The sequence below is a fragment of the Oryx dammah genome, unplaced genomic scaffold (assembly GCF_014754425.2).
Source record: "Oryx dammah isolate SB20612 unplaced genomic scaffold, SCBI_Odam_1.1 HiC_scaffold_28, whole genome shotgun sequence".
In the NCBI taxonomy this organism is placed as follows: Eukaryota; Metazoa; Chordata; class Mammalia; order Artiodactyla; family Bovidae; genus Oryx; species Oryx dammah.
In genome coordinates this window covers 81425887-81450688 of record NW_024070212.1, presented here as the reverse complement: position 1 = coordinate 81450688, position 24802 = coordinate 81425887, and the positions used below count along the sequence as shown (strand labels likewise).

General features: G+C 39.2%; 1 protein-coding gene across 3 annotated transcripts in view; it reads left to right on the top strand.

Annotated features, from left to right (window-relative positions):
* Positions 1-24802, top strand: part of PATJ (PATJ crumbs cell polarity complex component) — a 392470-nt gene that overhangs the window by 321200 nt on the left and 46468 nt on the right. For all 3 annotated transcript variants that reach the window (XM_040232710.1, XM_040232709.1, XM_040232708.1), the window contains exons 35-36: positions 16161-16244; positions 21733-21926. In XM_040232710.1, the coding sequence (XP_040088644.1) occupies positions 16161-16244; positions 21733-21926 (278 nt within the window). The remainder of the gene's footprint in view (positions 1-16160; positions 16245-21732; positions 21927-24802) is intronic.

The window sequence follows — 24802 nt, the reverse complement described above, 5'->3', positions numbered from 1 at the left end:
CTTAGCTATTGGGACCTCCCTGGCGGTCCATTGGTTAAGCCACACTTCCACTGCAGAGGATGTAGGTTCGATCCTTGGTCAGGGAACTAAGAACCTGCATGCCACATAGCACAGCCAGAGAGGGGATTAAAAAAACGGTGTTGGCAGACTTGAATTATGTTTTTGGAATTGAGCAAGTGAAGTGAAATGAAGGTAAGTTTCTCCAGGACCCTCACTCTCTATTTTTCTTTCTCTGAGTACCCTTGTTAAAGGTCCCAGACTATAGACAATGTTTCTATTAAACCTAACAGGAAGCAGAGCAGGGTAATGATGCTAATTCTACAGTATCAGAATCCCAGATCTTTAACTGTGGGGCCTTGGACAAGAGAAACTTTCTAAGTTAAACCTGCTTCTTCCTTTGTAAAATAGTGGTGATGACCAAATCTACCTCTTAAGGCTGGTATGGAGATTAATTAACATAAAGAATATAAAGAAATTTTCCTAGTGCCCATCTACATTGAGTTCAGCAATTATTATTATTAAACATATTATCTTCAAGTAGATCCTTTGCTCTCTTCATCTGTGTGTCTTTAGTATGTTACCTGAACACTGAGAAACATGGCTCTTTCCAGATAATTAGTTATTTGTTTTTCAGCATCAAGCTTTTAAAAAATGATCCCAGCACTGTTCTTAAAATATAATTAATAAATATCATCTCATTTACTCTTCACAACAACCCCATAGGAGAAGTAGTAGCATTATCCCCATTTTATGGGTGAGGAAACCAAGATACAGATAAGTTAGGTAACTTCTCCAAGGGTGTAATTCTAGCAGTTGGTCCAGTTGGAGTTTAATCAGATGCTCTGACTCAAAAGCCACAGTATTTGGGCCCCTTTCCTAGCACTACCACTCTGTGTCATCAACCTTCACCTGAAAAAGGGAGTTATCCATCTCACCTGCCAGAGCTCCTTGAGAACAGGCCTGCTTCATTTTATTTTGTTTCTTTAGTACTACCTTACGTTGCCTTGTGCACTTAAAAAGATGACTCCATCCGGCCTCATCATGCTCACTGTGAATTCCAGCCATGTCAGCCTCATTTAGTTCCTTTAATGAGTCTTGTTCCCTCTTGATGCAAAGTTTTTGCACATACTGTTACATCTGTCTGGAGTGCTTCTCTGACCAGTTTTTACTATAAGCTAGAATATTCTGTTCATTTGGGGGCATAATTATGTTGTTGACAAGAATATTGTTGAAACCACATTATCTCAGGAATAATTGAACAGACTGCAAAAGGGAGGACAAGAAAGGACAATGACGACTTTCTGCAAACACATAAGATTATATTCTTGTGGATGAAGGATGAGAACAATTCAGATGCTCCCAAGGGACTCAGTGAAAAGCCAGCTTCACATTATTTTAAGGAAGAACTTTCTAAGCATCAGCTGATCAAAGATGAAATGAGCTTCCTGGGAATAGTGAATGCCCCATCTCAGGGAATATTTTGACAAGCGCAGGTGGCCGCTCTGCAAGAATATTAGTATTATTAGGCTTTTTTGTTTGTTTTTTGCTTTTCAAGATGTATTTATTTTATTTATTTGGCTGTGCCAGGTCTTAGCTGTGGCATGTGGGATCTAGTTCCCTGACCATGGATCAAACCTTGGCCCCTTGCACTGGGAATGCAGAGTCTTAGCCACTGAACCACCAGGGAAGTTCCAGGCTTTGGTTTTTAATCAGGGTGGAACATTTACCATTTTAACTCTCTTTTTCAAAATGATGACAATATAAGAAGATGCATTCTCCTCCCACCCTTTGCATTCTTATCTCACAAATTTCTTAAAGCTTTGGAATCTTAAGTTTTTTAAACTAGAGAATAAGGTTCTATAATTATTGTGCTGCTGTTTTGTTTTAGGGAAACTGGTCATTGTTATCACTTTTGCAAAGAAACGTTCATAAATATAAGTCCTAGTTGCTATACTGGTATTCTTCTGGGTCTGGAGGTAGCTTATCTCTTTGCAAGAGGAATACGATTAGACTAGAGCAGTTGTTTTATCTTTATTTTCTTGGTACCATCCTGTTGTAAATGAGGTCAGTGGATTCCCAGGATAGATTGTAAAATTTCTTTCTTGGGCCTCCCAAGTGGTTCAGTAGTAAAGAATCAGCCTGCCAATGCAGGAGATGTGGGTTTGATCCCTGGGTCAGGAAGATCCCCTGGAGGAGGGCATGGTAATCCACTCCAGTATTCTTGCCTAGAAAATCCCATGGATAGAGGAGCCTGGTGGGCTGCAGCCCATGAGGTGACAAAGGAGTCATACATGACTTAGCAACCAAACAATGACAAAAAAGACTGGGATGTCATATTCAGAATCTTGTAATTTCTCTCCTACACCTGTATTTTTTTTTCACTTCCTGATTTAGTACCAATTTAATTCATTCTTGTTGAACATAAGTTCTCTAGGGCAGAAATACATTAGCAAGAAGCATCATGGTCGAAGAACTCTCCCATTTGGATACTATGTGGTAAAGTTCTTCCATCTAGAAACTGAAGTGGAGAATATCTGGCCCTTAGCTGAAACCATGTGTCAGGTTCTGAAGTGACCTGGTTTAACACTTCAGCATGTCACTTGCCATTGTTTAGCTGTTACAGCTTCTGACTGTTTAACTGTAGGACTGTGACAACTTGAAGCACTAGATATTTTTTAAAGTAAGCAGAGTAAAAAGCTATTTTATATTTGATTAAGTGTTTTATTTTGCTAGTCCCCTTCAAATGAACTTTGCACAGTCTATTTCATGAGGAGTGTGGTTTGCTTTGGCGTGTAATCCCCTAAAGCCAAGTTCCTTTTATTGTTATTGCTTAAGTCATATATTTTTATACAAAACATCTTATTACCTTAGTTTTATTTTAAATCAAAGCAAAGTTTGCAAAATGTCTATGAATCACACTGAAAGAATGTTAACGAATAGGGCCTCTGAATTTCCAGATTTGGGCATTTCTGATCTTAAAGAATATGACCATAAGCAAAAATATTATGCAAGCTGAGTAAAATTTAGATAAATAAGTACCAGATGGAACTATAGGGACTTATAAGCTTTAATGCAAATATTATACCATTTCCTTAAACCTATATTTCAGTATGAAAAATTATATTCATATTGATGAGTATCAACTTTTTGTTAAATCAGACTTGGCAAAAGAACTCCATTTTAAGTAAATATAAAGCAGTTTTTTTCTGAGCGTGAAGAGAAAGCTTTTCAAAGTCTTAAAATGTGAAACATTTTTATATATTCAGAGAAATTCTTCTGTTAGCTATTTTATTGCTCAGATTTTCATTCCATATTTTAGTTATCTGTAAATAGTGTGCAAGAATTTGAAATCCTTGAGTTTGAGTTTTAGGATAGCTTACCTAGTCCATTGCTTTAACACACACACACACACACATACAGACTGGTGTTATTGCTTGCTGTGTAACTGATCATTTAATCCTTACTCTTGCTTTTTATGTCAAAAGAACCTCTGTTGCTGATTTAATGATTATTTTTGTTGTCTATAGTTTATTACCTGAGAATATATCCGTGTTCCAAAATAACAGGTACTGAACACTGTGATCCATTTTCCTTCACTTTGAAGGAAAGGTTTGATAGGTATAAATCTTTATACCCTACCCCAATCACATTAGAATAGATGAATAAATTGAGATTAGGATATAAATAGACTCTTCATTCCTTTTGTAGCAGTTGTATGGAGACTGTTCTGAGATTCTTTGAAAATGTGTGTAGTGAATTCTGTTTAAAAGTGAGCAGAATAGAGAATCCAGATTTTAAAAACTGTGATTCCAAGAATGATAGATAAGTTCCTTTGACTCTTGCTGGCTTCCCCTGTATAACTATAACCCTCTCAGGTTCTCTGAACAGAAACAATTATATATTCACCCTTTGAAGTTGGCAAGCAAAGCTGCATGAATTTGACAAATACTACATTTCTTTGTAAATAATTATCTTATTGTATCCATGGTGGGAAAGCAGTATATTAATTGTATGCCAAATTATAAAATTGTTAAGTAAAATGAAAAAAAAAAAACTGTCTTAAAGGAACTATGACAATTATTGACCATATTCTGCCTTGGGTCCTGCATGTCCTTATGAGATATTGAAAGCAACCTCCTAACTTTTTGCTTCTTATGAATCAGTGAGGGCATGTCAAATGCTTTTTGCATCAAAGAAGGGGAAAAATTCTTGGTCTGTTGAAAGTGGGGAAGATTAGTTACTTTTCAACTTGTTTTGAATCATCTTTGCATTTTACCTTTGTCATTGGTTCAAAAGATATAGATCCACAAAACACGCTGAGTATAAGCATAATAATACATGCCACAGCATAAGAAAAGTGCGTTAATTCTTCCAACCTTGGATTACAACCCATGGCCTCAGAGTAGTGAGAACAGCAGAGGACTGCCTTTGTCCACATGAGTCCTGCCATCTCTGTTATAGATAGCGTTTGTCCGCCTTTCTACTTTCATCAGGTTTCACATGAGGCTTCTCGGTTTTGATGTAGTGACCTATCACCAGGGAAGAGGAGGAAGTACAGTCAGTTCTTGTTATTCACGGTAATTATGGTGTATAAAGACGCAGCAAACCCTGAATTAATGAATACTAAACCATTACTTCTAGAGGAAAGACATGGTTAGATTCCTCCTCCAACCTCTGGTCACAGCATTTTTAACAGATGAGAAATATATAACTTTGTTTTATGTGTGTTTCTGATTAAAGATACTTTATTTACTACATATTGTTGATTCATTAACATTGAATGGCAAACAGCTCTATAACTCATAACTGAATGAAGGTTGTCTAACACATGTATTGTCTTGGTCAGGCCCATAACAGCACAAAAATGCAAAACACATGGCACTAAAAAAGACTATTTAAAGGAAGCTTGTTTCCGGTCTGAGAGCTGAAACAAGAAAGCATAATGTTGCCTTGTTATACCTCAGCTGTGAACAAATGAATCTAGCAACTAAAATTTTTCACCACTCTGCTTATATCCACAAATTACCACGAGTGCACCTAGAGCATGTATTTGGGGAAGCAGGGAAATTTGCAAATATGGAATCCACACAAAATATGTTTCAACTTGATTGAAATAGAAAAATAAAAATTTTTAGGAATAGGACTCTTGTAATCTGGTTTATATCTTATTGGCATTTGGATGGTCCATTGAACTTAGCCCTGAACAGTCCATGACTTGAGTAAAAAAAACCTAAAATATCCTTGTTGCATAATCTTTCTTGGAAAAGAAGCAATCAGTTATCTGCTAGGATTACCAATATAACAGAAAAATTAGAAATTAAAAAAATGGGCGAAGACTGGTGTCATTCATCCTTAGAGTCATGAATTTTGACCACTCTGACATATATGTATTTTGTCCTTCATATACCAGATGTGCCTCTTAAATCTTATACATATATGCACTGGGAGCCCTCATTAGCAGTTATTTAATGTCTGTTTGGCTGACACTTTGTTTGACATTATTGTTCAAGTCGCTAAGTTGTGTTCAACACTTGGTGACCTCAGGTACATGTATAATCTTATTTCATCCTCAAACTCTAGCAGGTAGGATTTGAGTTCTATTTTACAGAGTTAGAAACACTGGTCCAGAAAGGTTAACTACCTTAATAGAAATACCACAAAGTTATGATAAGTGGCAGAGCTAAAATCTAAACAAAGGTTTTTATGGCCATAGCCAAGACCACTCCACCATATGTTGCTGCCTGGTGGCTCAGAGGGTAAAGCGTCTGTCTGCCTGCAATGCAGAAGACCTGGGTTTGATCCCCGGGTTGGGAAGATCCCTTGGAGAAGGAAATGGCAACCCACTCCAGTACTCTTGCCTGGAAAATTCCATGGATGGAGGAGCCTGATAGGCTACAGTCCATGGGATCACAAAGAGTAGCACACGGCTGAGCAACTTCACTTTCATTGTTTACAGGCTGGAAGAGTCCTCTGGTCAACTCGATAAGTCTATAGTAGATAAAATTGACCAGAAAATTTGTGCAGCTCTTTACAGATTGAGTTTGAGCTGACCCATTGACTTGCTTTGGCCAATAGTAGTGAAAGTGGCATTTTATGGCTTCCAGGTGGTATTGAGAGGCTTTGCTGCTAAGCTCTTGTCCTCTTAAAATGCTGCCACCATGAGAACAAGCCTGGACTGGCTTCCAGGAGGAAGATATACCATATGGAGACAGCACTTGGAGGAAGAGTGACCCAGCCATCCCAGCTGAAGCCCCAGCCAACCTCACTGCAAACTCACAGGAGAGCCCAACTAACATAGGATAGAGCAGAACTGTCCAGCTGAGCCCAGCCTTAAGTTTCACCCTACAGAATTATGAACAAACAAATGGTTAGCTTTCATTTTAAGCCACTATGTTTTGCAGCAATAGATAACTAATACACTGTGATCCAGCTCCCATCTTTCTGATCTCTCTTAGCCTATAAGATTTGGGATTCTTCTGGTCTATTAGTTAGAAGGAGTTCTTATTCCTAGGCAAAGCCTAAGCATCAGTGTAAAACAAAGACTTTCTCTGCTTTGCTGGATTCATCAAGGTCTAAAGTTTTAGAGCTGGAATGACTTTAAAAGTCATGTAGCTCAGCTCTGTGCTTTAGTGATAATGATGTGTCATGAACAAAGTGGTTCTTGCAGAATTGGCTACTGCAAGAGCTGTCAGAAAATTTGACTCATTTTATTTCTGGGTCCTTCTTCCATACTCTACTGCCTTTTTTTTTTTAACCTCTCTTTACATCAAAGCTCAAATCACATTCTAATTGAAATATAATAGGAAAGCTTGGTTTTTAAAGGATATGTTCACAAAGGATTTATAATAGAAAAAAATCATGTTCTTAAACATTCCTCCCTGTATTTATATTAATATAGTTTGGAGCCTATCGACTTTGCTCAAAGTGAGATATACTTTAGCAGTTTCAACCCACACTTTCTTTTTGAACTCTGTAATGGCCATAGACATCACAAATTAGTAACTTAATACTTCTACATGTGTTTTGCAATATAGAGTTTAATGTAGTTTTGGTTTGCACCTTTTATTACCCATTGATTTGACTTTCCTGCTGAGAAGGTGGTCTATAGTATAGAAGACATGTCTGTATGATTTCTGAACTTTGACAGCCATAGAGGGGAACTTTATTAAATGATGTTTAAAAGGAGCATTAATCCTCTAAGGCTGCAGATATGAACCATCACTTCTGCCAAAGGAACAAAAATGCCCGTTTTATATGTAACATTTAAAATTATTCTTTTAGTCTTCATAGATCTTTCTTATTAGGAGGGATTTTTTTTCCCATAAAGCAGAAAAGAAGGATATAACATTTTTATGGATTATTGGTAAATATATTTTCCACCTAAATGTGAAGTTTAATATGAAACTTTCCTATAGTTAAAATGTCCCTTAGGAGTGGATATGGGGACTTTTATGAGTATGGCAAAGTTTAATTCCAGTGTGATCAAAATTAAGTAACGTGTGCCTTCAAGCAGTAAAATTAAGCCATATTATATACAGTTCTTTATATTGAGTTGACCAATTGGTTCAGTGAATATGTTGTTCAATAAAGTCCTTGGTAAAAATGGAAAATGTGTCTTATTATTACTTAAAACTGAATGAACTTTTTGGCCAACCCAATAATATCTGTTATACAAATCTTTATCAAAGTTTCATCCTAAAATGCTTGTTAAAACAATCCACTGAATATCTAGAAATGAAAACTGTAAAATGTCATTCTATGGAAATAGTTCACCCGTACAAAGGTGCTTCAGTTCACAGGAGATCCTTAATTTTTCTAAGACATGACTTCTTTAAGTGTTATAGGCCTATTGTGACAACAGTAAAATTTTCTTTTGCTAGAATGACTGGTGTGTTTATGAGTTACTTTATCTACTTGTTGGCAGCTTACACAGTAAAGAAAATGGTGATTGATGGGCTGAAATGTCTGATGACTCTGCCTCTATTCAAGAATATGTTACTGCGTGCTGTGAAATTCTTTTCCAGCAATTCAGTTTAAATCCCCCTGGAGGTGTTTGTGATTTTTGTGGGGCTCTGTGATAATTAAGTCCCCCATACTTGGCTTTGTAAAATTGCTTTCCAAGCTGAAGTAAATCTTCTGGAAATTCAGATGGATTTAATATCCATTTGTGGTGGATATTTTGGTTGTGTATCACTTTTACCATCAGAAACTTGTTTGGGTTAGAGTGAGATTATGACTTGCTAACCCTGCCAGCCTCCTCTTTCTGGGTCATTTTGATGCCTTTTTCTATCTACAACTATCTTCTTGATAACCATTTAGCAAACGTTTATTGAAGGCTTACTCTGGGCTCAGCACCAGGATATAGAGAGAAGTTGGTAACACTTCCCATCTGGAAGGGTTCCACTGAGGGTAGGATGTGGTACAGGACCTAGGTCTATGAACAAGTCATCACGATACCGTAATTTCAATAATACTAAGATGTAGTAGTGACCACCAGACAGGTTGATCCACTTAACCAGGCAAGAAGTCAGGGAAAGTTTCAAAGAAGAGGTGACTCTTGGCTGGCTCTAGTAGAATTTCATGAAATAAAGGAGGGAGCTTAAAGAGGGTACAACCTTCAAGCATCTTGTGCTATTGGTACTTTCCAAATATAGATATATAGAATAACTGTACAAATATACAGGAAACTTATTACTGTATGTTTCTGGTTAGGGAAATTGAGTAAAGTACAGATGCTGGAGAGAAACTTCTCAGTGTATATTATTTTGGGTCTAATACCATGTACAAATTTTCTTTATATTTTAAAATAAATAAATACTATTCTTTTAGGAATGGAGACATTTAGGACAGTGGTTCCTTAAACAATGTGATGAATCCCCTCACCAGCTCTTTCTTTCTGGCTGTGTGTTTTTTTAATGTTATCCCTAATTGTGGAATAAAGGCATTTTTTTTTTTCAAGTTAGACATGTCTCAGAGAGGGAAGTTTTTATGCAGAAGATTTTCCAGTGTCTCTGAAATCTTGCCTTTCCCTTCTGTTTGGAGGAAACCCATTATCTGAGAGACTCTCCCAACTCACTGTTTCAAATTCTTTGGCTCTAGAGTTGGCAAGTCAAATGAGTAATTTAGAGTATCCAGGGGAAACTATTGGTCTTATCTCAGGCAGTAAGTAAACAGGCCATCTTACTTAAATTCCTATTGTCCCAATGAAAGTCACACAACTACCAAGAGGTCTCCCACATTGTAGACAGACGCTTTACCATCTGATCCACCAGGGAAGTCAAGAGGAAATTAGTTTATATATATATATATATATATATATATATATATATATAAATCTTGGTTATCTATAAATGATTCTCAAGTCTGCCATTGGTTAGGAGAAATTAATCTGTTGTCTTGGATTGAACCCTTTTTATTTTAAACATTGATTTATCACTTGTATATAATGTGATACATTATATAGAAATAGTAATTTCTACTCCAATAGAAAAAATTGTTCAGTGAATAATACAGATACACAGAAAGAGGACTAAAAAGATGAAGGAAGGAAGGAGACAGGTATTTCAACAGAATTGATGCTATTTGGAAAATCCCAAGTTCGTTTTTAGACAAATACAAAATAAAATATTTAAAGCAGATGAGAAGCTTGCAATAGTGGTAGGAATACAGGTTTTGGTGTTAAATAGTCATCCCAAATTGCAATTTCACCTTTCCTCCTTAGAAGCTGCAAAGACCTGGTCAGGTCTGACCCTTCTGAGCCTTCTTTTCCCTAACTGTACATGAGATTAATAATACTGAACTTGCTTAGTTGTTATGAGGACTAAATGGCACAAATGGAAAGTGTGTGGCTTCTTTGGCAAAGATGTTACATAAACGAGATGTTACCACTTCCTTACTGTGTGCTGGCATTGTACGTGAAGTTTTATGTATAGGTAATATTGTTTAAACCATAAAAAATGAGAAAGCTGAGAGGTTAACAGTTTTCCTATGGCCAGAAGTAGCAGGACCAGGATTTGGACTAACTTTGACTCCAGAGGCCTAGCTCATAATCATTTGTCTCTACAGCTTCTTTCAGCAAAAGCCAGCAACCCACCCACAGGGAAATGATTAATAGGTTGCTTAGGTGGTAGGGAGGTCTACGAGGGAGGGGATATATGTGTACATATAATGATTCACTTCTCTGTACAATGTAAACTAACACAACAGTAGAAAGCAATTATACTCCAATTATATATATATATATATGAAGAACACAGAGAGCTCAATAACAAAAAATAAGCAAACAATACAATTTAAAAGAAGTCATTGGTACTGGTAGATGTGACCCTGACTGCTGAATCAGGAAGCAGACAGTGAATCAGACAAAACAATGGCAGGTATCAGGTGACTTAGTCCAAGTGAGGAACAAATTACTTCTGGGAAGGGACTGATGCCTATCTGAGCATGATGTGAATCTGCCATTCTGCACAACCAAAATCTTCACTGCAACAAGTTCAGGATGTAACACGTTGTCAGCTTCCTCTTGGTAAATATATAAAATGTGTTGGAGCCAATTCTCTGACCAAAGCTCATGAGTTCAATTTTTTTCAGTTATTGCTGCTCCTAGATTTTTTTCCTCAACATATTCTAAATGAATTAGGTCTGAAGAGTGTCACTTACCAGCCATAATCACAACATCGTGGGTAAGTGTTTAGATGAGTACATAAGTTAAACATAACATTGATGTCCAAAGTTCTTTAGTATAGCTGACATGGAATGTTATTTAAATATGCAAAGATAGGAAGTGGGGGGAGGTGTGGAGCTGGTTGGGGAGAAGGCACTCAGAACTGTGCCAACGAACAGTTTTGCTTGAATAGCTCGAGTATTAAAATTAGGAGAATACAATGAGCAGATAAGAATCATGTGTATGCTGCTGCTAAGTTGCTTCAGTCACATCCGACTCTGTGAGACCCCAGAGATGGCAGCCCACCAGGCTCCCCCGTCCCTGGGATTCTCTAGGCAAGAACACTGGAGTGGATTGCCATTTCCTTCTCCCAAAGCGAAAAGTGAAAGTGAAGTTGCTCAGTTGTGTCCGACTCCTAGCAACCCCATGGACTGCAGCCTACCAGGTTCCTCCGTCCATGGGATTTTCCAGGCAAGAGTACTGGAGTGGGTTGCCATTGCCTTCTCCAAGCAGTATAATCAACTCCAAATTTTCATTTGACATAGTAAAGGTCAATCTTTCATCAATGAGCCACTATTTCATCTAATCATACTTTTTTTAAAGCAATAAGTAAAATTTTAATATAGCCTTGTCAAATAGATGCCTAGAATATCCCAAACCAATATCTATTTTACTATTCTGTTCTGCGCTATGAATTGTGTAAGTTTTGAAAAAGAAATCCTTTTTTTTTTTTTTTCCAGTTTACTAGCCCACATTTTTAATTGAGCTGGTAATCTCTACCTCTCACCTCTATCACTCCCAGTTAAAACAACTATTGAGAACCACAGCTTCATAGGGCACTTTGGGTACACAAGGGCCCATGGTAAGAAATGTGACCGTTTTCTATCATCAGGTCAGAGTATCTCACATTTTCTTGTGTTTTCACTGATGAATTTAAAACCTCAGCAGTAGTCAAGTTGATAGAAAGGAAGAGAGTTTTCAATCCAGAAAGACTCATGGACCAAAAACAGATCATTGAAACTAATTTTAGCACTTATTTGAGCCTATTAACAGTATATTTGTTGTATATGTGACAGTTCATTGAGCACCCAGAAAGTATCTCAGAGTTTTGGATTCAGGCTACTTTTACTGTATAAAAGCTCCAGTGGGTCTTTTTCTTCTTTTTGAGTATGAACAAAGAGAAATTTCCCATTTGGCTTTTGTAATGTTCCAAGATCAAAGGTGTTTATACTGAAAATTCAGCTCTATAAAAGCCATGTGTAGCATGAATTCAGTCTGATTCTCCCAAATCTAGTGAAAATGGGGTGTTTGGCCATCAAGCTTTGAAAACCAGCATTACACAGGGTATAACTAGGACCCTGCATTAGTTTCTACCTTCATGGAAATGGCCCCTTAGTGTTATCTTGGCAGTGTTGTTGGGATGGCCTGAAGCCACTGACCTAGCAAATTTCCTCAAAATTGTTCCCCTGAAACAGTGCAGAGAAACAAACTCTTGGCAGTGTAAATGCTCCCTGGGTCTGGAAATTTCATAAGTCAGAATTAAAACAAAGATTGGTCTAAAGTCTTGCTGGTGCAGAGTCTAAAACATAAATTGTCTGGAGCAAGGAACCTTTCCTGGCTCTTTGGCACTGCCTCTCTAACTGCTATAGTAATAAAAAATGTTTTCAGAACTGTGTGGTGATAAAATGAAAGCCTTTAATATTAGAAAGATATTTGGAATCTAGATTGGTCATCTGGTTCAAGTCCTCTGGTTTTCTTTTACTGCTTCTCCAGCATTTGTATAGGAAACTCACTTTTGTTTTATTATTTTTTTTTTTTGAAAATCAAGTTTCATCCTTATTCAGTCACTAAGTCACATTGGACTCTTTGCCACCCCATGGCGTGCAGCACACAAGGCTTCCCTGTCCACCATCTCCCCGAGCTCGCTCAAACTCATGTCCACTGAGTCAATGATGCCATCTAACCATCTTATCCTTTATTGTCCACTTCTCCTCCTGCCTCAGTCTTTTCCAGCCTCAGGATCTTTTCCAGTGAGCTGGCTCTTTGTATCAGGTGGCTGAAGTATTGGAACGTCAGCTTCAGCATCAATCTTTCCAATGAATACTCGTTTGATTTCCTCTAGGATTGACTAGTTTGATCTCTTTGCCATCCATTTGGAGGTTTTTCTTATCTTACATATTTTGTAAGAAATATTTCATTCATTTACTTCAAGTCAGTTTAATTCTAATTCTGAGTCTCTATACTTTTGGACTGAAACAGTATCATTGTCAGTCCTTTCAGAGGCCCATTAGCTGTCAGGGTTCTGGTTCTGTCACAGAGCTCCCCGTCACTGGGGACCCTTGGTCACTGTCATCAGTTCACCCTGGTAATCACCAAGCCATGCTTGCCCTAGCCTGCTGATCTCTTCAGAAGTCCTGCCACTTCCAGGCCCTGATGCTTGGGACTCAGGGCTTCTTTCAAGGTGGGATCCATTACACCTAGAGTCCGATGCCCTTGACCATTGTGTACAGGTTCTTGCAACTTGTGTGGGTATGGCAGGGAATGGGAGGACACTGGGCAGCATGGGGCTCAATTCCTCAGTTCTCAGGGGACACACAAATCTCCATTTCTAGTCTCCATTCAAAAGTGTTTTTCTGCATTTCTCTAATAATTAATGATATTTAGCATCTTTTCATGTGCCTCTTGGCCATCTATATGTCTTCTTTGGAGAAATATCTCTTTAGGTCTTCTGCTCATTTTTTGATTGGATTGTTTGGGTTTTTTTTGTTATTGAGCTGCATGAGCTGTTAGTAGATTTTGGAGATGAATCCCTTCTCAGTTGCTTCATTTGCAAATATTTATGTGGAATCTAGAAAAATGATGCAGTTCAGTTCAGTCGCTCAGTCATGTCCAACTCTTTGCAACCCCATGAACCGCAGCACGCCAGGCCTCCCTGTCCATCACCAACTCCTGGAGTCCACCCAAACCATGTCCATTGAGTCGGTGAAGCCATCCAACCATCTCTTCCATCCTCTGTTGTCCCCTTCTTCTCCTGCCCTCAATCTTTCCCAGCGTCAGGGTCTTTTCAAATGAGTCTGCTCTTTGCATCAGGTGGCCAAAGTATTGGAGTTTCAGCTTCAGCATCAGTCCTTCCAATGAACATCCAGGACTGATCTCCTTTAGGATGGACTGGTTGGATCTCCTTGCAGTCCAAGGGACTCTCAAGAGTCTTCTCCAATATTACAATTCAAAAGCATCAATTCTTTGGTGCTCAGCCTTCTTCACAGTCCAACTCTCACATCCACACATGACCACTGGAAAAACCATACCTTTGACTAGATGGATCTTTGTTGACAAAGTAATGTCTCTGCTTTTGAATATGCTGTCTAGGCTGGTCATAACTTTCCTTCCAAGGAGTAAGTGTCTTTTAAATTTATGGCTGCAGTCACCATCTGCAGTGATTTTGGAGCCCAGAAAAATAAAGTCTGACACTGTTTCCACTGTTTCCCCATCTATTTCCCATGAAGTGATGGGACTGGATGCCATGATCTTTGTTTTCTGAATATTGAGTTTTAAGCCAGCTTTTTCACTGTCCACTTTCATTTTCATTAAGAGGCTCTTTAGTTCTTCACTTTCTGCCATAAGGGTGGTGTTATCTCCCTATCTGAGGTTATTGATATTTCTCCAGGCAATCTTGATTCCAGCTTGTGCTTCTTCCAGTCCAGCATTTCTCATGATGTCCTCTGCATGTAAGTTAAATAAGCAGGGTGAGAATATACAGCCTTGACGTACTCCTTTTCCTATTTGGAACCAGTCTGTTGTTCCATGTCCAGTTCTATCTGTTGCTTGCTGACCTGCATACAGGTTTCTCAAGAGGCAGGTCAGGTGGTCTGGTATGCCCATCTCTTTCAGATGAACCTATTCATATGGCAGGAATAGAGATGTAGACATAGAGAATGGACATGTGGGCATGGGGGTGGGAGGAGGGGCTGGGGTAACTTGGGAGAGTAGCATTGGCACGCATATACTACCATATGTAAAATAGATGGCTGGTGAGCACCTGCTGTATAGTGCAGGGGGCTCAGCTTCATGCTCTGTGGTGACCTAGATGGGTGGGATGGCGGGGAGGGAGACCCCAGAGAGAGGGGATGTGTGTATACACACAGCTGATTTACTTTGTTGAACAGCAGAAATTGTAAAGCATTGTAAAACAGCTGTACCCCCAACAAAAACAAAGGCACCCAGAGAAGCACACACAAGGAAGTGCTTTCCCTCTCGCAGCGGTCTGCCAGCACACCTAGCCCCTGCTTTGCCATCGTCTTTTCAGTGCCCTTCATTGCAGTTTTATAAGCAGCGGAAAGAACTAGTGACTTCTGGGATATTCAGTTTTCAGAAACTGAAACACCACAAAAAATCCCCAAGGCAAGGAGTTTCAAAGCTTGACTTCTTGATCAATATGAGGGGGGATAGGGGGAATAACTATGAACATAGCAGTTGACTATTTTTTAAATAGTCTTACCAAAACATACATATAATTGGGTGCTCAATCAGCTCAGTCATGTCTGACTCTTAGCGAGGCCTATGGACTGTAGCCCACCAGGCTCCTCTGTCCATGGGATTTTCCAGCCTAGAATATGATACATAGGTACAAATTCATCTGGAAGGATCCTTAGGAAACTGGGATAGTTGATGGTGGTTGTTTCTGGGGAGCTGGACTGAGGGCCAGGTGCAGAAGGCAGTCCCTTTCTAGTTCACCACACCCTGTAGTTTTGCTTGAGTCCTTTATATTGGTATTTTGCATATGTTATTTTTATGATGATAAAAAATTTAAGGTTATTAATTCAAAGAAAAAAATTTTTTCATTCATTAACCATGAGACACTTTCCTCAACCAAGCCTTACCTATCTTAACTAATTGTCCTGATTCTGTGGCTCAGAATCTTGAGTTCAGGAGTTAATTTGCCCAAGATTTCATGATGCCCAAGAGTCAGGATTTGAGCCCACATCTATTTTACACATAGATCTGTGAATGCCCTTTCCTCCACCCCATGCTCTGCCCTCCAGAGCTAGTTCATTCCACTAAGTTCTTGTCTTTCACTGCCCAAGTAATGAGGCCAGACAGACCCCCTTCATCAGGCCACACATTTATGTCAAATCCTTGAATACCAATAAATACCTGAAACCATGTTTCAAAATATACCATAAAATGTAAATAAGAATGACATATAGTTCACGTCAAGTTTATACACAGCAGCAGCAGTACAGAGTTGACAGTAAAGCACATGGGGGAAGTTTAACTTGAAATGTTAGGCAAAACCAGTCCTAAAAGAATGAAATAATAAACTTAGGAAAAATTAATTATACCTCTGAATATACCATAAATGTATATTTTGTTTAAGTCAAATAAAAATGGCTTTATTAGCAAATAGCAAATTATGAGTTGCTGCCTATAGTTTCATTGTTGGCTTAAGGAAACATTTCTGGTTGTTAAAAATTAATAAGCATTTGTTTTTTTATAGGATGCTATAGTTATCCATGAAGTCTATGAAGAAGGGGCAGCAGCCCGAGATGGAAGGCTTTGGGCTGGTGACCAGATATTAGAGGTATGTGATTATGCATTCTGGTTTATACCAGCAAGTATGGGTCCTAATTTAGTGACCTTCATCCACAGTCTGTGTACCAGTTCACAGTCTTCTACTTAATTATTTTGTTGTAGTCACCAAGTTGTGTCTGACTCTTTTGTGACACCATGGACTGTAGCCCATCAGGCTCCTCTGTCCATAGATTTCCCAGGCAAGTTGCCATTTCCTTCTCCAGAGGATCTTCCTGACTCAGGGACTGAAGCCATGTCTCCTGTACTGACAGGCAGATTTTTTACCACCAAGATACCTAGGGAGCCCCTACTCAATTATATCCTCACTTATTTCTTTCTCAGTGTGATAAAACATGTACTTTATTCTTTGTTTCTTTTTTTGATGTATATCAAATAACAGTAGAATCATGACAGGTTATCAATCTAAATCTGTGAAAACTTTTTTTTTTAATTAAAGGGGAAAGTACAACTAAACATTCTATAATCAGATGAAACTATAACTTCACAATTTGATTTTTTTGGCTTTCCTACTATACCTTACTAAATTCCCTTCTAAAAACACATACATGTAGATGTACACATAAACATGCAGATCTAGTATTTTAAAAAACTTTATTGCCCCTTTAAGTGTTAATATCATTTTCTGATTCCTAGTAAGTATCTGCATCAAATGGAGGTCCCTGCCCTGGCCCCTTTGTTTCCTAGCTGATGAGAATGTCAGATCCTCTCCCTTTAGGTGGTATATGGTACTTATTAAAAACTGAAATGCTTAACTTGCCTCTTTTTAAAGGACTCTCATTTAGCAAAGGTGTTAAAGCCTTTTAAAAAGAGCTGAGGCTGGCAATGTCTAAACTAGGGAATGGATGAATGGAAAGTTAATGCCAGGCATTCTGGTAGGTGAAACTAAAGAGCTTTTTCAATGGTGTGAAACTTTTAGGCAACATTTCTTTCTTTCATTGGATGAATTTAATTGGATAGTTAACATTTTATGGTGGATATGTGCATTTTTGCTTTGCAACTTCAATATAGCACATTATGAATGACATCATAGAATTTTATTTTTCCCTTTAGTGGTTCAAGTCTGCCTCCCAAGATGAAACCAGAGATATAATTAAGGGTCGAAAACATAGGCAAGAAGGAGTTAAAAGAGAGACCAGGCTGACTGCATATTAAATTCAGGGCAAGTTATAGGGTTTCTCTGCAGGCCTTTACTGTGCTTCATCATTGGATTAGGACATATTCCCAGTGCATTCATTAAGGTGCAAGTGTATGAGGTTAGAAAAATAAATGTAGCCTCTTTGGGAATCGGCATGACTGCTTTAGCATACAGCACCATTTTTTGGTGGTCAGGAGTTTTGAGAGGTTTTTTTTTCCCCCTCTGTAGATTTTCTAATTAACTGGTACTATCATAGTTGGCTTTATAGAGGAATAGATTGAATATTCAAAAAAGTACAGATACATACAGGCCTTGATACTTAACATGATTTGTAAGCCCACAAATTTTTCTGTAATAGTCATGTGGAGTTAAATCTAATATGTGCATTGCTTTATTGTGGCAGTGGTTGCACAGGTATAAATTCACAGTATAAATTGTATATTTTAAATATGTACATTTTAAATATGTATGTATGTGAGTTATACCTCAATAAAAGAAAAAAAATTTAATTTATCTACTCGTTTTGAATAGACCCTCAGCTGTAGCCATTCTCTTTCATAAAATATATTCATGTACAAGTGAACACTCAGGACAGAGTAGCATGAAGAAAGCAAATGTGTTTTAAGTGCAAGGAGAATTTGAAAGGTCAACTAAACCATTTCCTGGCATCTGGCCGAATTATATTACCCAGCGTGGATGGATGGTCTACACTTCTCATTAAAGATAGCCAGACAGGCTCTTCTCTTACACCAGGCAGGATCTTGTCACAAAAGCATATTGTGTGTTCAGCTAAGAAATGTACCTCTCAGTTTGGTCAGGGAACACGTTTCCTTCCTAAGTAGCTGTAGACTCCACATTTGAGCTTGTTCTAATTGTGGTCGCTGTATATGGAGCCATAATGTGGCCTAATCAGCCTGGGGTCTGCAGGTTGCCTCAAAAAGAAGACAGGCAAACTTTGGTAATACATTTCTGAACAATGGCCTTTCTGCTCTTGAGAGTTCTCTGCATGGTGCAGCCTGGCCTTCATGAAAAGTGAAAGTGAAAGTTGCTCAGTCATGTCCGACTCTTTGCAACAGCATAGACTATGCAGTCCATGGAATTCTCCAGGCCAAAATACTGGAGTGGGTAGCCTTTCCCTTTTCCAGGGGATCTTCCCAACCCTAGGATCAAACCCAGGTCTCCCGCATTGTGGGTGATTTATACCAGCTGAGCCATAACGGAAGCCCAAGAATACTGGAGTGGGTCTCCTATTCCTTCTCCAGCAGATCTTCCCAACCTAGGAATCGAACCAGGGTCTCCTGCATTGCAGCCAGATTCTTTACCAGCTGGTAGCTCAACCCCTGATAGTTCAGTTGGCCTTCCATGGTTTTATACTATTGTTTTATGTTAAATTAGGACAAGCCAGATTTTGCTTACAAATAAATAGTGAAATAATAGCCTGGCAAGATTTATGATTCTATGATTAACATGGGCTGTTTTCTTTCTGGTTCTTTTTTTAAGGGTCAGTCCCTCCTCTTACCCTTCCTCTATTCCCATTATCCTCTTCTATTTTTGTGCAAGTGGGAGAAGAAAGAATAGAGAGCTAATACCTGGTTTTCCCTGTGGAATAAAATAACGAGGAGCTGCTGCCCTAGTTTGGTTATTCTTTCCTTCCAAAGCAACAACTCACCCATTTCCCCACATGCCTTTCCTCCCCCAGGGACATGATAGACCCCCGTTGACACCTGGGGCCTCCTATGATCCTTCTCCAGCAAGAAGCCCTGCTGTTACCACTCCTCACCCTTTACAGTCAATATTCTAAATAATGCATCTGGGGCTTATGTACGGCACTTAATATATCACTGCACCACAGTCTAACCACTCAGCAGTGTTTCTCTCACAATTATTGGCACGCTTAGTGGTGTCTCAGTGGTAAAGAATTTGCCAGCCAGTGCAGGAGACGTGAGTTTGATTCCTGGATCAGGAAGGTCTCCTGGAGAAGGAAACAGCAACCCACTCTAGTGTTCATGGGATTCCACTCCAGCATTCTTGCCTGGGAAATCCCAAGGATTGAGGAGCCTGGCGGGGTACAGTCCATGACATCACAGAGAGTCAGACCAGACTGAGCAACTAAACAGCAACAACTTGATTCACAGATGAGAAAATGAAAACTTTGAACTTGCGACAGATCACTTGGATTTGAATAGACATCTTGATGCTGGTATTTAGAGTGAATTGCTTTTGTAACATTAGAGTTTAATGACAGTGCTTTTCATTAAAAGCTTAATTGTTAAGGCCTTTCAAAGGGTATTTTAGAGGCTTAGAGAATTCACCTTCAATCCATGGAGGTAACTATTTTTCAGTTGAGTAGCAGAAGTGGTCTTGTGTGCCATCTATTGGAATACAGGAAAATAATCAGCTCAGACCACATTTTCTGGAGACATTGTTTTCCCCTTTGTCTGTGGGTTTACCTCATAAACAAAGGAAGTGCGATCATGGCCCTCAAGGAATAGTGAATGCTGTCACTGAGCACCAGCCCTGACTGTAGTTACTTCAACTCCTTGTAAAATATGTTTCTATTTTCTGTCAACCACATGCCAAGTCCTGTGCCAAACGTACTGCAGGGTTTATTTCATTTAATCCTTACAATGAAGTACGTAGATACTATAATGATTGTTGTTATTATCTCCTCTAATTCATGGAAGGCAGACTTGAGTTATCTCTTTAAGGTTTCATATAGTAAGTTGAAATCAGCACTCAAAGCAAATTCCATCTATACCTAAAACCTACGCTTACCTATTATTATTCTGGGTGTTGTTAATCTAAGTGATTCACAAACCCACCAAGATATATCAGAAAAGAAAAAGCTTGAAAATTAGGCTTTTAAATATTTTCTTGACTCACAGCATCAACTTTAAATAATCACTCAAAAGTCACTTTCTCCAGGAAGGGCTTATTCCTCTTTTCTCCCGTCTATGTAATCACTCTTTAAGCACAAGTAGTGAGTCTTTGGAAGGTTAGGAGTGGAAAAGCCTTAGCCCAGCCCCTCACTGTATAGAGGAAGGAATGGCAGTCCAGAGATAGATGGGACATGCCCAAGCCACACAGACTGAGACCAACACCTTGAGAGAAACTGGCCCATGGCCTGGGCCTATCCTTTCCTTGGTTTGGTTCTTTGCATAACTATGACCTTGAAGAGGGGACCTATGACTCCTTTCTCCTGAGTCTGGGTTACTGTGTCCATCTATTTGGCCCATGTGTCAAATTGACTTAGCAACATCCGTACTAGACTTTCTCTGTGGCAGGGGAAAGTCTAAGAGTGCGATGAGGCAGCACGGTATAGAGACTATGGCTGGAAAGATAGTCTGGCTTCATATTATGGCCCCTCCATGTGCTAGCTGTGTAACCTTGCTCAAGTCACTTAACCTCTGCATGCCTCAGTTTCCTCATCTGTAAAATGGTAATAGTATCAGAGAGTTTGTGCAAATGCTCATAAAGGGCTAATTTAATTTCAATTTCTGGATCAGGAAGATCTCCTGGGAAAGGAAATTGCAACCCACTCCAGTATTCTTGCCTGGGAAATCCCATGGACAGAAGAGCCTGGTGTTCTGTTCAACCCCATGAACAGAATAGTCCTTGGGGTTGCTAAAGAGTTGGACACAACTTAGCAACTAAACAACAACAATACAACCATTTGTTAAGTGAAAAATAAGTTGGCTATGATTTCCATTGAACAAACAAGGGAAATGGAACTTCACAGAGGTTACATAACTTGCTCAGATTCACATCACTGACTAGAAGCAAGGCCTCAGTTTCACTCAGTGCTGTTTCCAGTATATTTGCTGTCTAATGCATGGCCCTGTCTATACTCACTTAGATCCAGATTCAAATCAGTGGACTTCAGAAAGTATTTGACCATGTCAGAAATACCAGCCCCTCATTTCCTCCTGGCCTGTTCTGAAGTAGTCATGATGTTAGCAATTAAGAGTGATGATGTCCAATTCAGTTAGCAAACTGAATCCAAAAAATGCTGATCAAATACTAATATTTATTTCCCCTTTGACCTCAATTGAATGAGCCAAGTAGTCCCTGCTGTCTCGTGTTGAGTCCATAGTAAAGTTCACAGCTACCTAAAATTGCATTATCATGTGACTAACCTACCCTCTGTAATTACTTGGGGCAAGGGAGTGTAAGGGCCACATCCATTGTACTTGAAGCAGCTATGACTGCTAGTGGGTATTCCCTGTGTGCTTTGGGACTGGCTGGAAATTTCTGGAGGTTTTTTACTGATTGGGTCAATGAGCTACTGAAGGCAGAGAGGTCTCTGCTATTGCATCCCTGTCTCAGATGCCTGTTGTTCTAGGTTAATGGGATTGACCTGCGGAGCGCCAGCCATGAAGAAGCCATCACAGCCCTGAGGCAGACCCCCCCGAAGGTGCGACTGGTGGTGTATAGAGATGAAGCACACTACAGGGATGAGGAGAACTTGGAAATTTTCCCCGTGGATCTGCAGAAGAAGGCTGGTCGAGGACTGGGCTTGAGCATCGTTGGAAAACGGTAAGGAAATGGTGTCAGAGTCAGGATTGATCAGCCTTGTTCCTTCAGATTTCTAGGGACTAAAGCCGATAAACACTGAAAGATAAAGCCATATATAAACTAATGATGTGATTTCTAAAATTAACATTTTTATGACTATTTGAACGAGATAGGTCATGTTACTAAGCAAGACCTTAGCCAAAAAACATGTCATACAAAGATAAAGTGAAGTGAACTGAAGTGAAGTCACTCAGTCGTGTTCCACTTTTTGCAACCCCATGGACTGTAGCCTACCAGGCTCCTCCGTCCATGGGATTCTCTGCAAGAGTACTGGAGCATGTTGCCATTTCCTTCTCCAGGGGATCTTCCCGACCCAGGGATTGAACCCGGGTCTCCTGCGTTGCAGGCAGACACTTTACCCTCTGAGCTAACCCAAATCAACCCAGACTGTTCTGACTTTTTTCCTCTTAAAGAGTAAAAACAGAGTCAACAAGGTTCTTTTTACTTGGAGTCACTTAGATCTAAGGCTGGCAGGGGTTGATTAAAGCAACCATACCTAAGAAACAGCTGGTATCAAGAAAGAGATTTACATATACAGTGTTGGGTTAGGAAAATTGCTCTACCATGGAGTGCCATGTTAATTTCATACTCTGTTAAACCAGTTGAGGAGTTACTGAAACTAGCTGAGTTGACATGGTCAAGAGACATTGATTCTTCATGACAGTAGTCTATTAAGAAAGATATCCTGCAAATAATAGCTTGCAGCAAAAATATAGGTAGATCCTGGTGACCAGGCTACTCTTTTGAAATCTATGCTCCTTACCCATGTGATAGGAATTGCGGTAATTATTTCAGAACAGTATTAGTAGACTAGAGAAATCAGTAGGATCTTAAAACTGTAGTTCCAGCTTCTACAGTTTATTGGCTTTAGATATCTAGTGTGTATTTATTCCAACAGGGCTGCAGGATTTTCATGTGATGCCCCAATACAGCCTTAAATGGTGTCAACCATATTCTTAGGAAGAATCGAAGTTGATTTTATATATTGTGTCATGTACCCCCACTGACCTCTGTTGACTAGCCTAGGCCTTTGTTCCAAATGGTCTGGTCTATTGTTAAGATATTAGCTACCGTTTTTGAGCATTTGTTTTGTGCCATGTACTGTGTACTCATGATCTTATATTTTATTTCAGCACCATAAAGCCATCACTTTGGAAATGTATTACAAAACAAAAGAGCTGAAACTCATATTTATAAGCATACTCAGGACCCCTGTGGGTGCAGAATAACTGGCAGAGCCCACGCTGAAGCTTGCTTTCTTGTTGTGATCACACAAGTGCCTAGAGAGAGTCCTTTTAGAGTAATGTTTTTTTCTTTATTGTCTCACAGTGGATTGATGAAATAATCTTCATACAACATGAGCACTTTAGATTGAGTTTGTAAGGAACATTTACATTCTTAGCACAAAAGGTTTTATTGTAGAAGATCAGATGTATAAGCTCTCAAAATTCTTTGCCTAGGAATTCCACAACTAGAAATTTATCCTAAATACAGGCTTGTAGATATGTTATTCACTGCACATTGCTTACAGTAGCTAGAGAAGTAAATAACCTATTTTCCATCAACAGTTTACTAATAAATGAATGCAGGTCAAGAAGCAACAGTTAGAACTGGACATGGAACAACAGACTGGTTCCAAATAGGAAAAGGAGTACGTCAAGGCTGTATATTGTCACCCTGCTTATTTAACTTATATGCAGAGTACATCATGAGAAACGCTGGACTGGAAGAAGCACAAGCTGGAATCAAGATTGCTGGGAGAAATATCAATAACCTCAGATATGCAGATGATACCACCCTTATGGCAGAAAGTGAAGAGGAACTAAAAAGCCTCTTGATGAAAGTGAAAGTGGAAAGTGAAAAAGTTGGCTTAAAGCTCAACATTCAGAAAATGAAGATCATGGCATCCAGTCCCATCACTTCATGGGAAATAGATGGGGAAACAGTGGAAACAGTGTCAGACTTCATTTTGGGGGGCTCCAAAATCACTGCAGATGGTGATTGCAGCCATGAAATTAAAAGATACTTACTCCTTGGAAGAAAAGTTATGACCAACCTAGATAGTATATTCAAAAGCAGAGACATTACTTTGCCAACTAAGGTCCGTCTAGTCAAGGCTATGGTTTTTCCTGTGGTCATGTGTGGATGTGAGAGTTGGACTGTGAAGAAGGCTGAGCACTGAAGAATTGATGTATTTGACTGTGGTGTTGGAGAAGACTCTTGAGAGTCCCTTGGACTGCAAGGAAATCCAACCAGTCCATTCTGAAGGAGATCAGCCCTGGGATTTCTTTGGAGGGAATGATGCTAAAGCTGAAACTTCAGTACTTTGGCCACTTCATGCAAAGAGTTGACTCATTGGAAAAGACTCTGATGCTGGGAGGGATTGGGGGCAGGAGGAGAAGGGGACGACAGAGGATGAGATGGCTGGATGGCATCACGGACTCGATGGACGTGAGTCTGAGTGAACTCCGGGAGTTGGTGATGGACAGGGAGGCCTGGCGTGCTGCGATTCATGGGTTCGCAGAGAGTCGGACATGACTGAGCGACTGAACTGAACTGAACTGAACTAAACTGAATGAATAGAAATAGTTCCTCAAAACATTGGGTAAGCTCCAAGTGGTAATAAAGACCAATTGCCAAAGTGTGTTAAGTGAAAGAAAGTTAAAAGAAACAAAGCTGGAGGGAAAAAAAGACTATATGTTCTTTTATATTCATTTACACACATATGTACTATACACATGTGCATTGCTTATGTATCTACAGAATATTGGTCTTTCCAGATGGCTCAGTGGTAAAGAATCCATCTTCCAATGCAGGAGACATGGGTTCAATCCCTG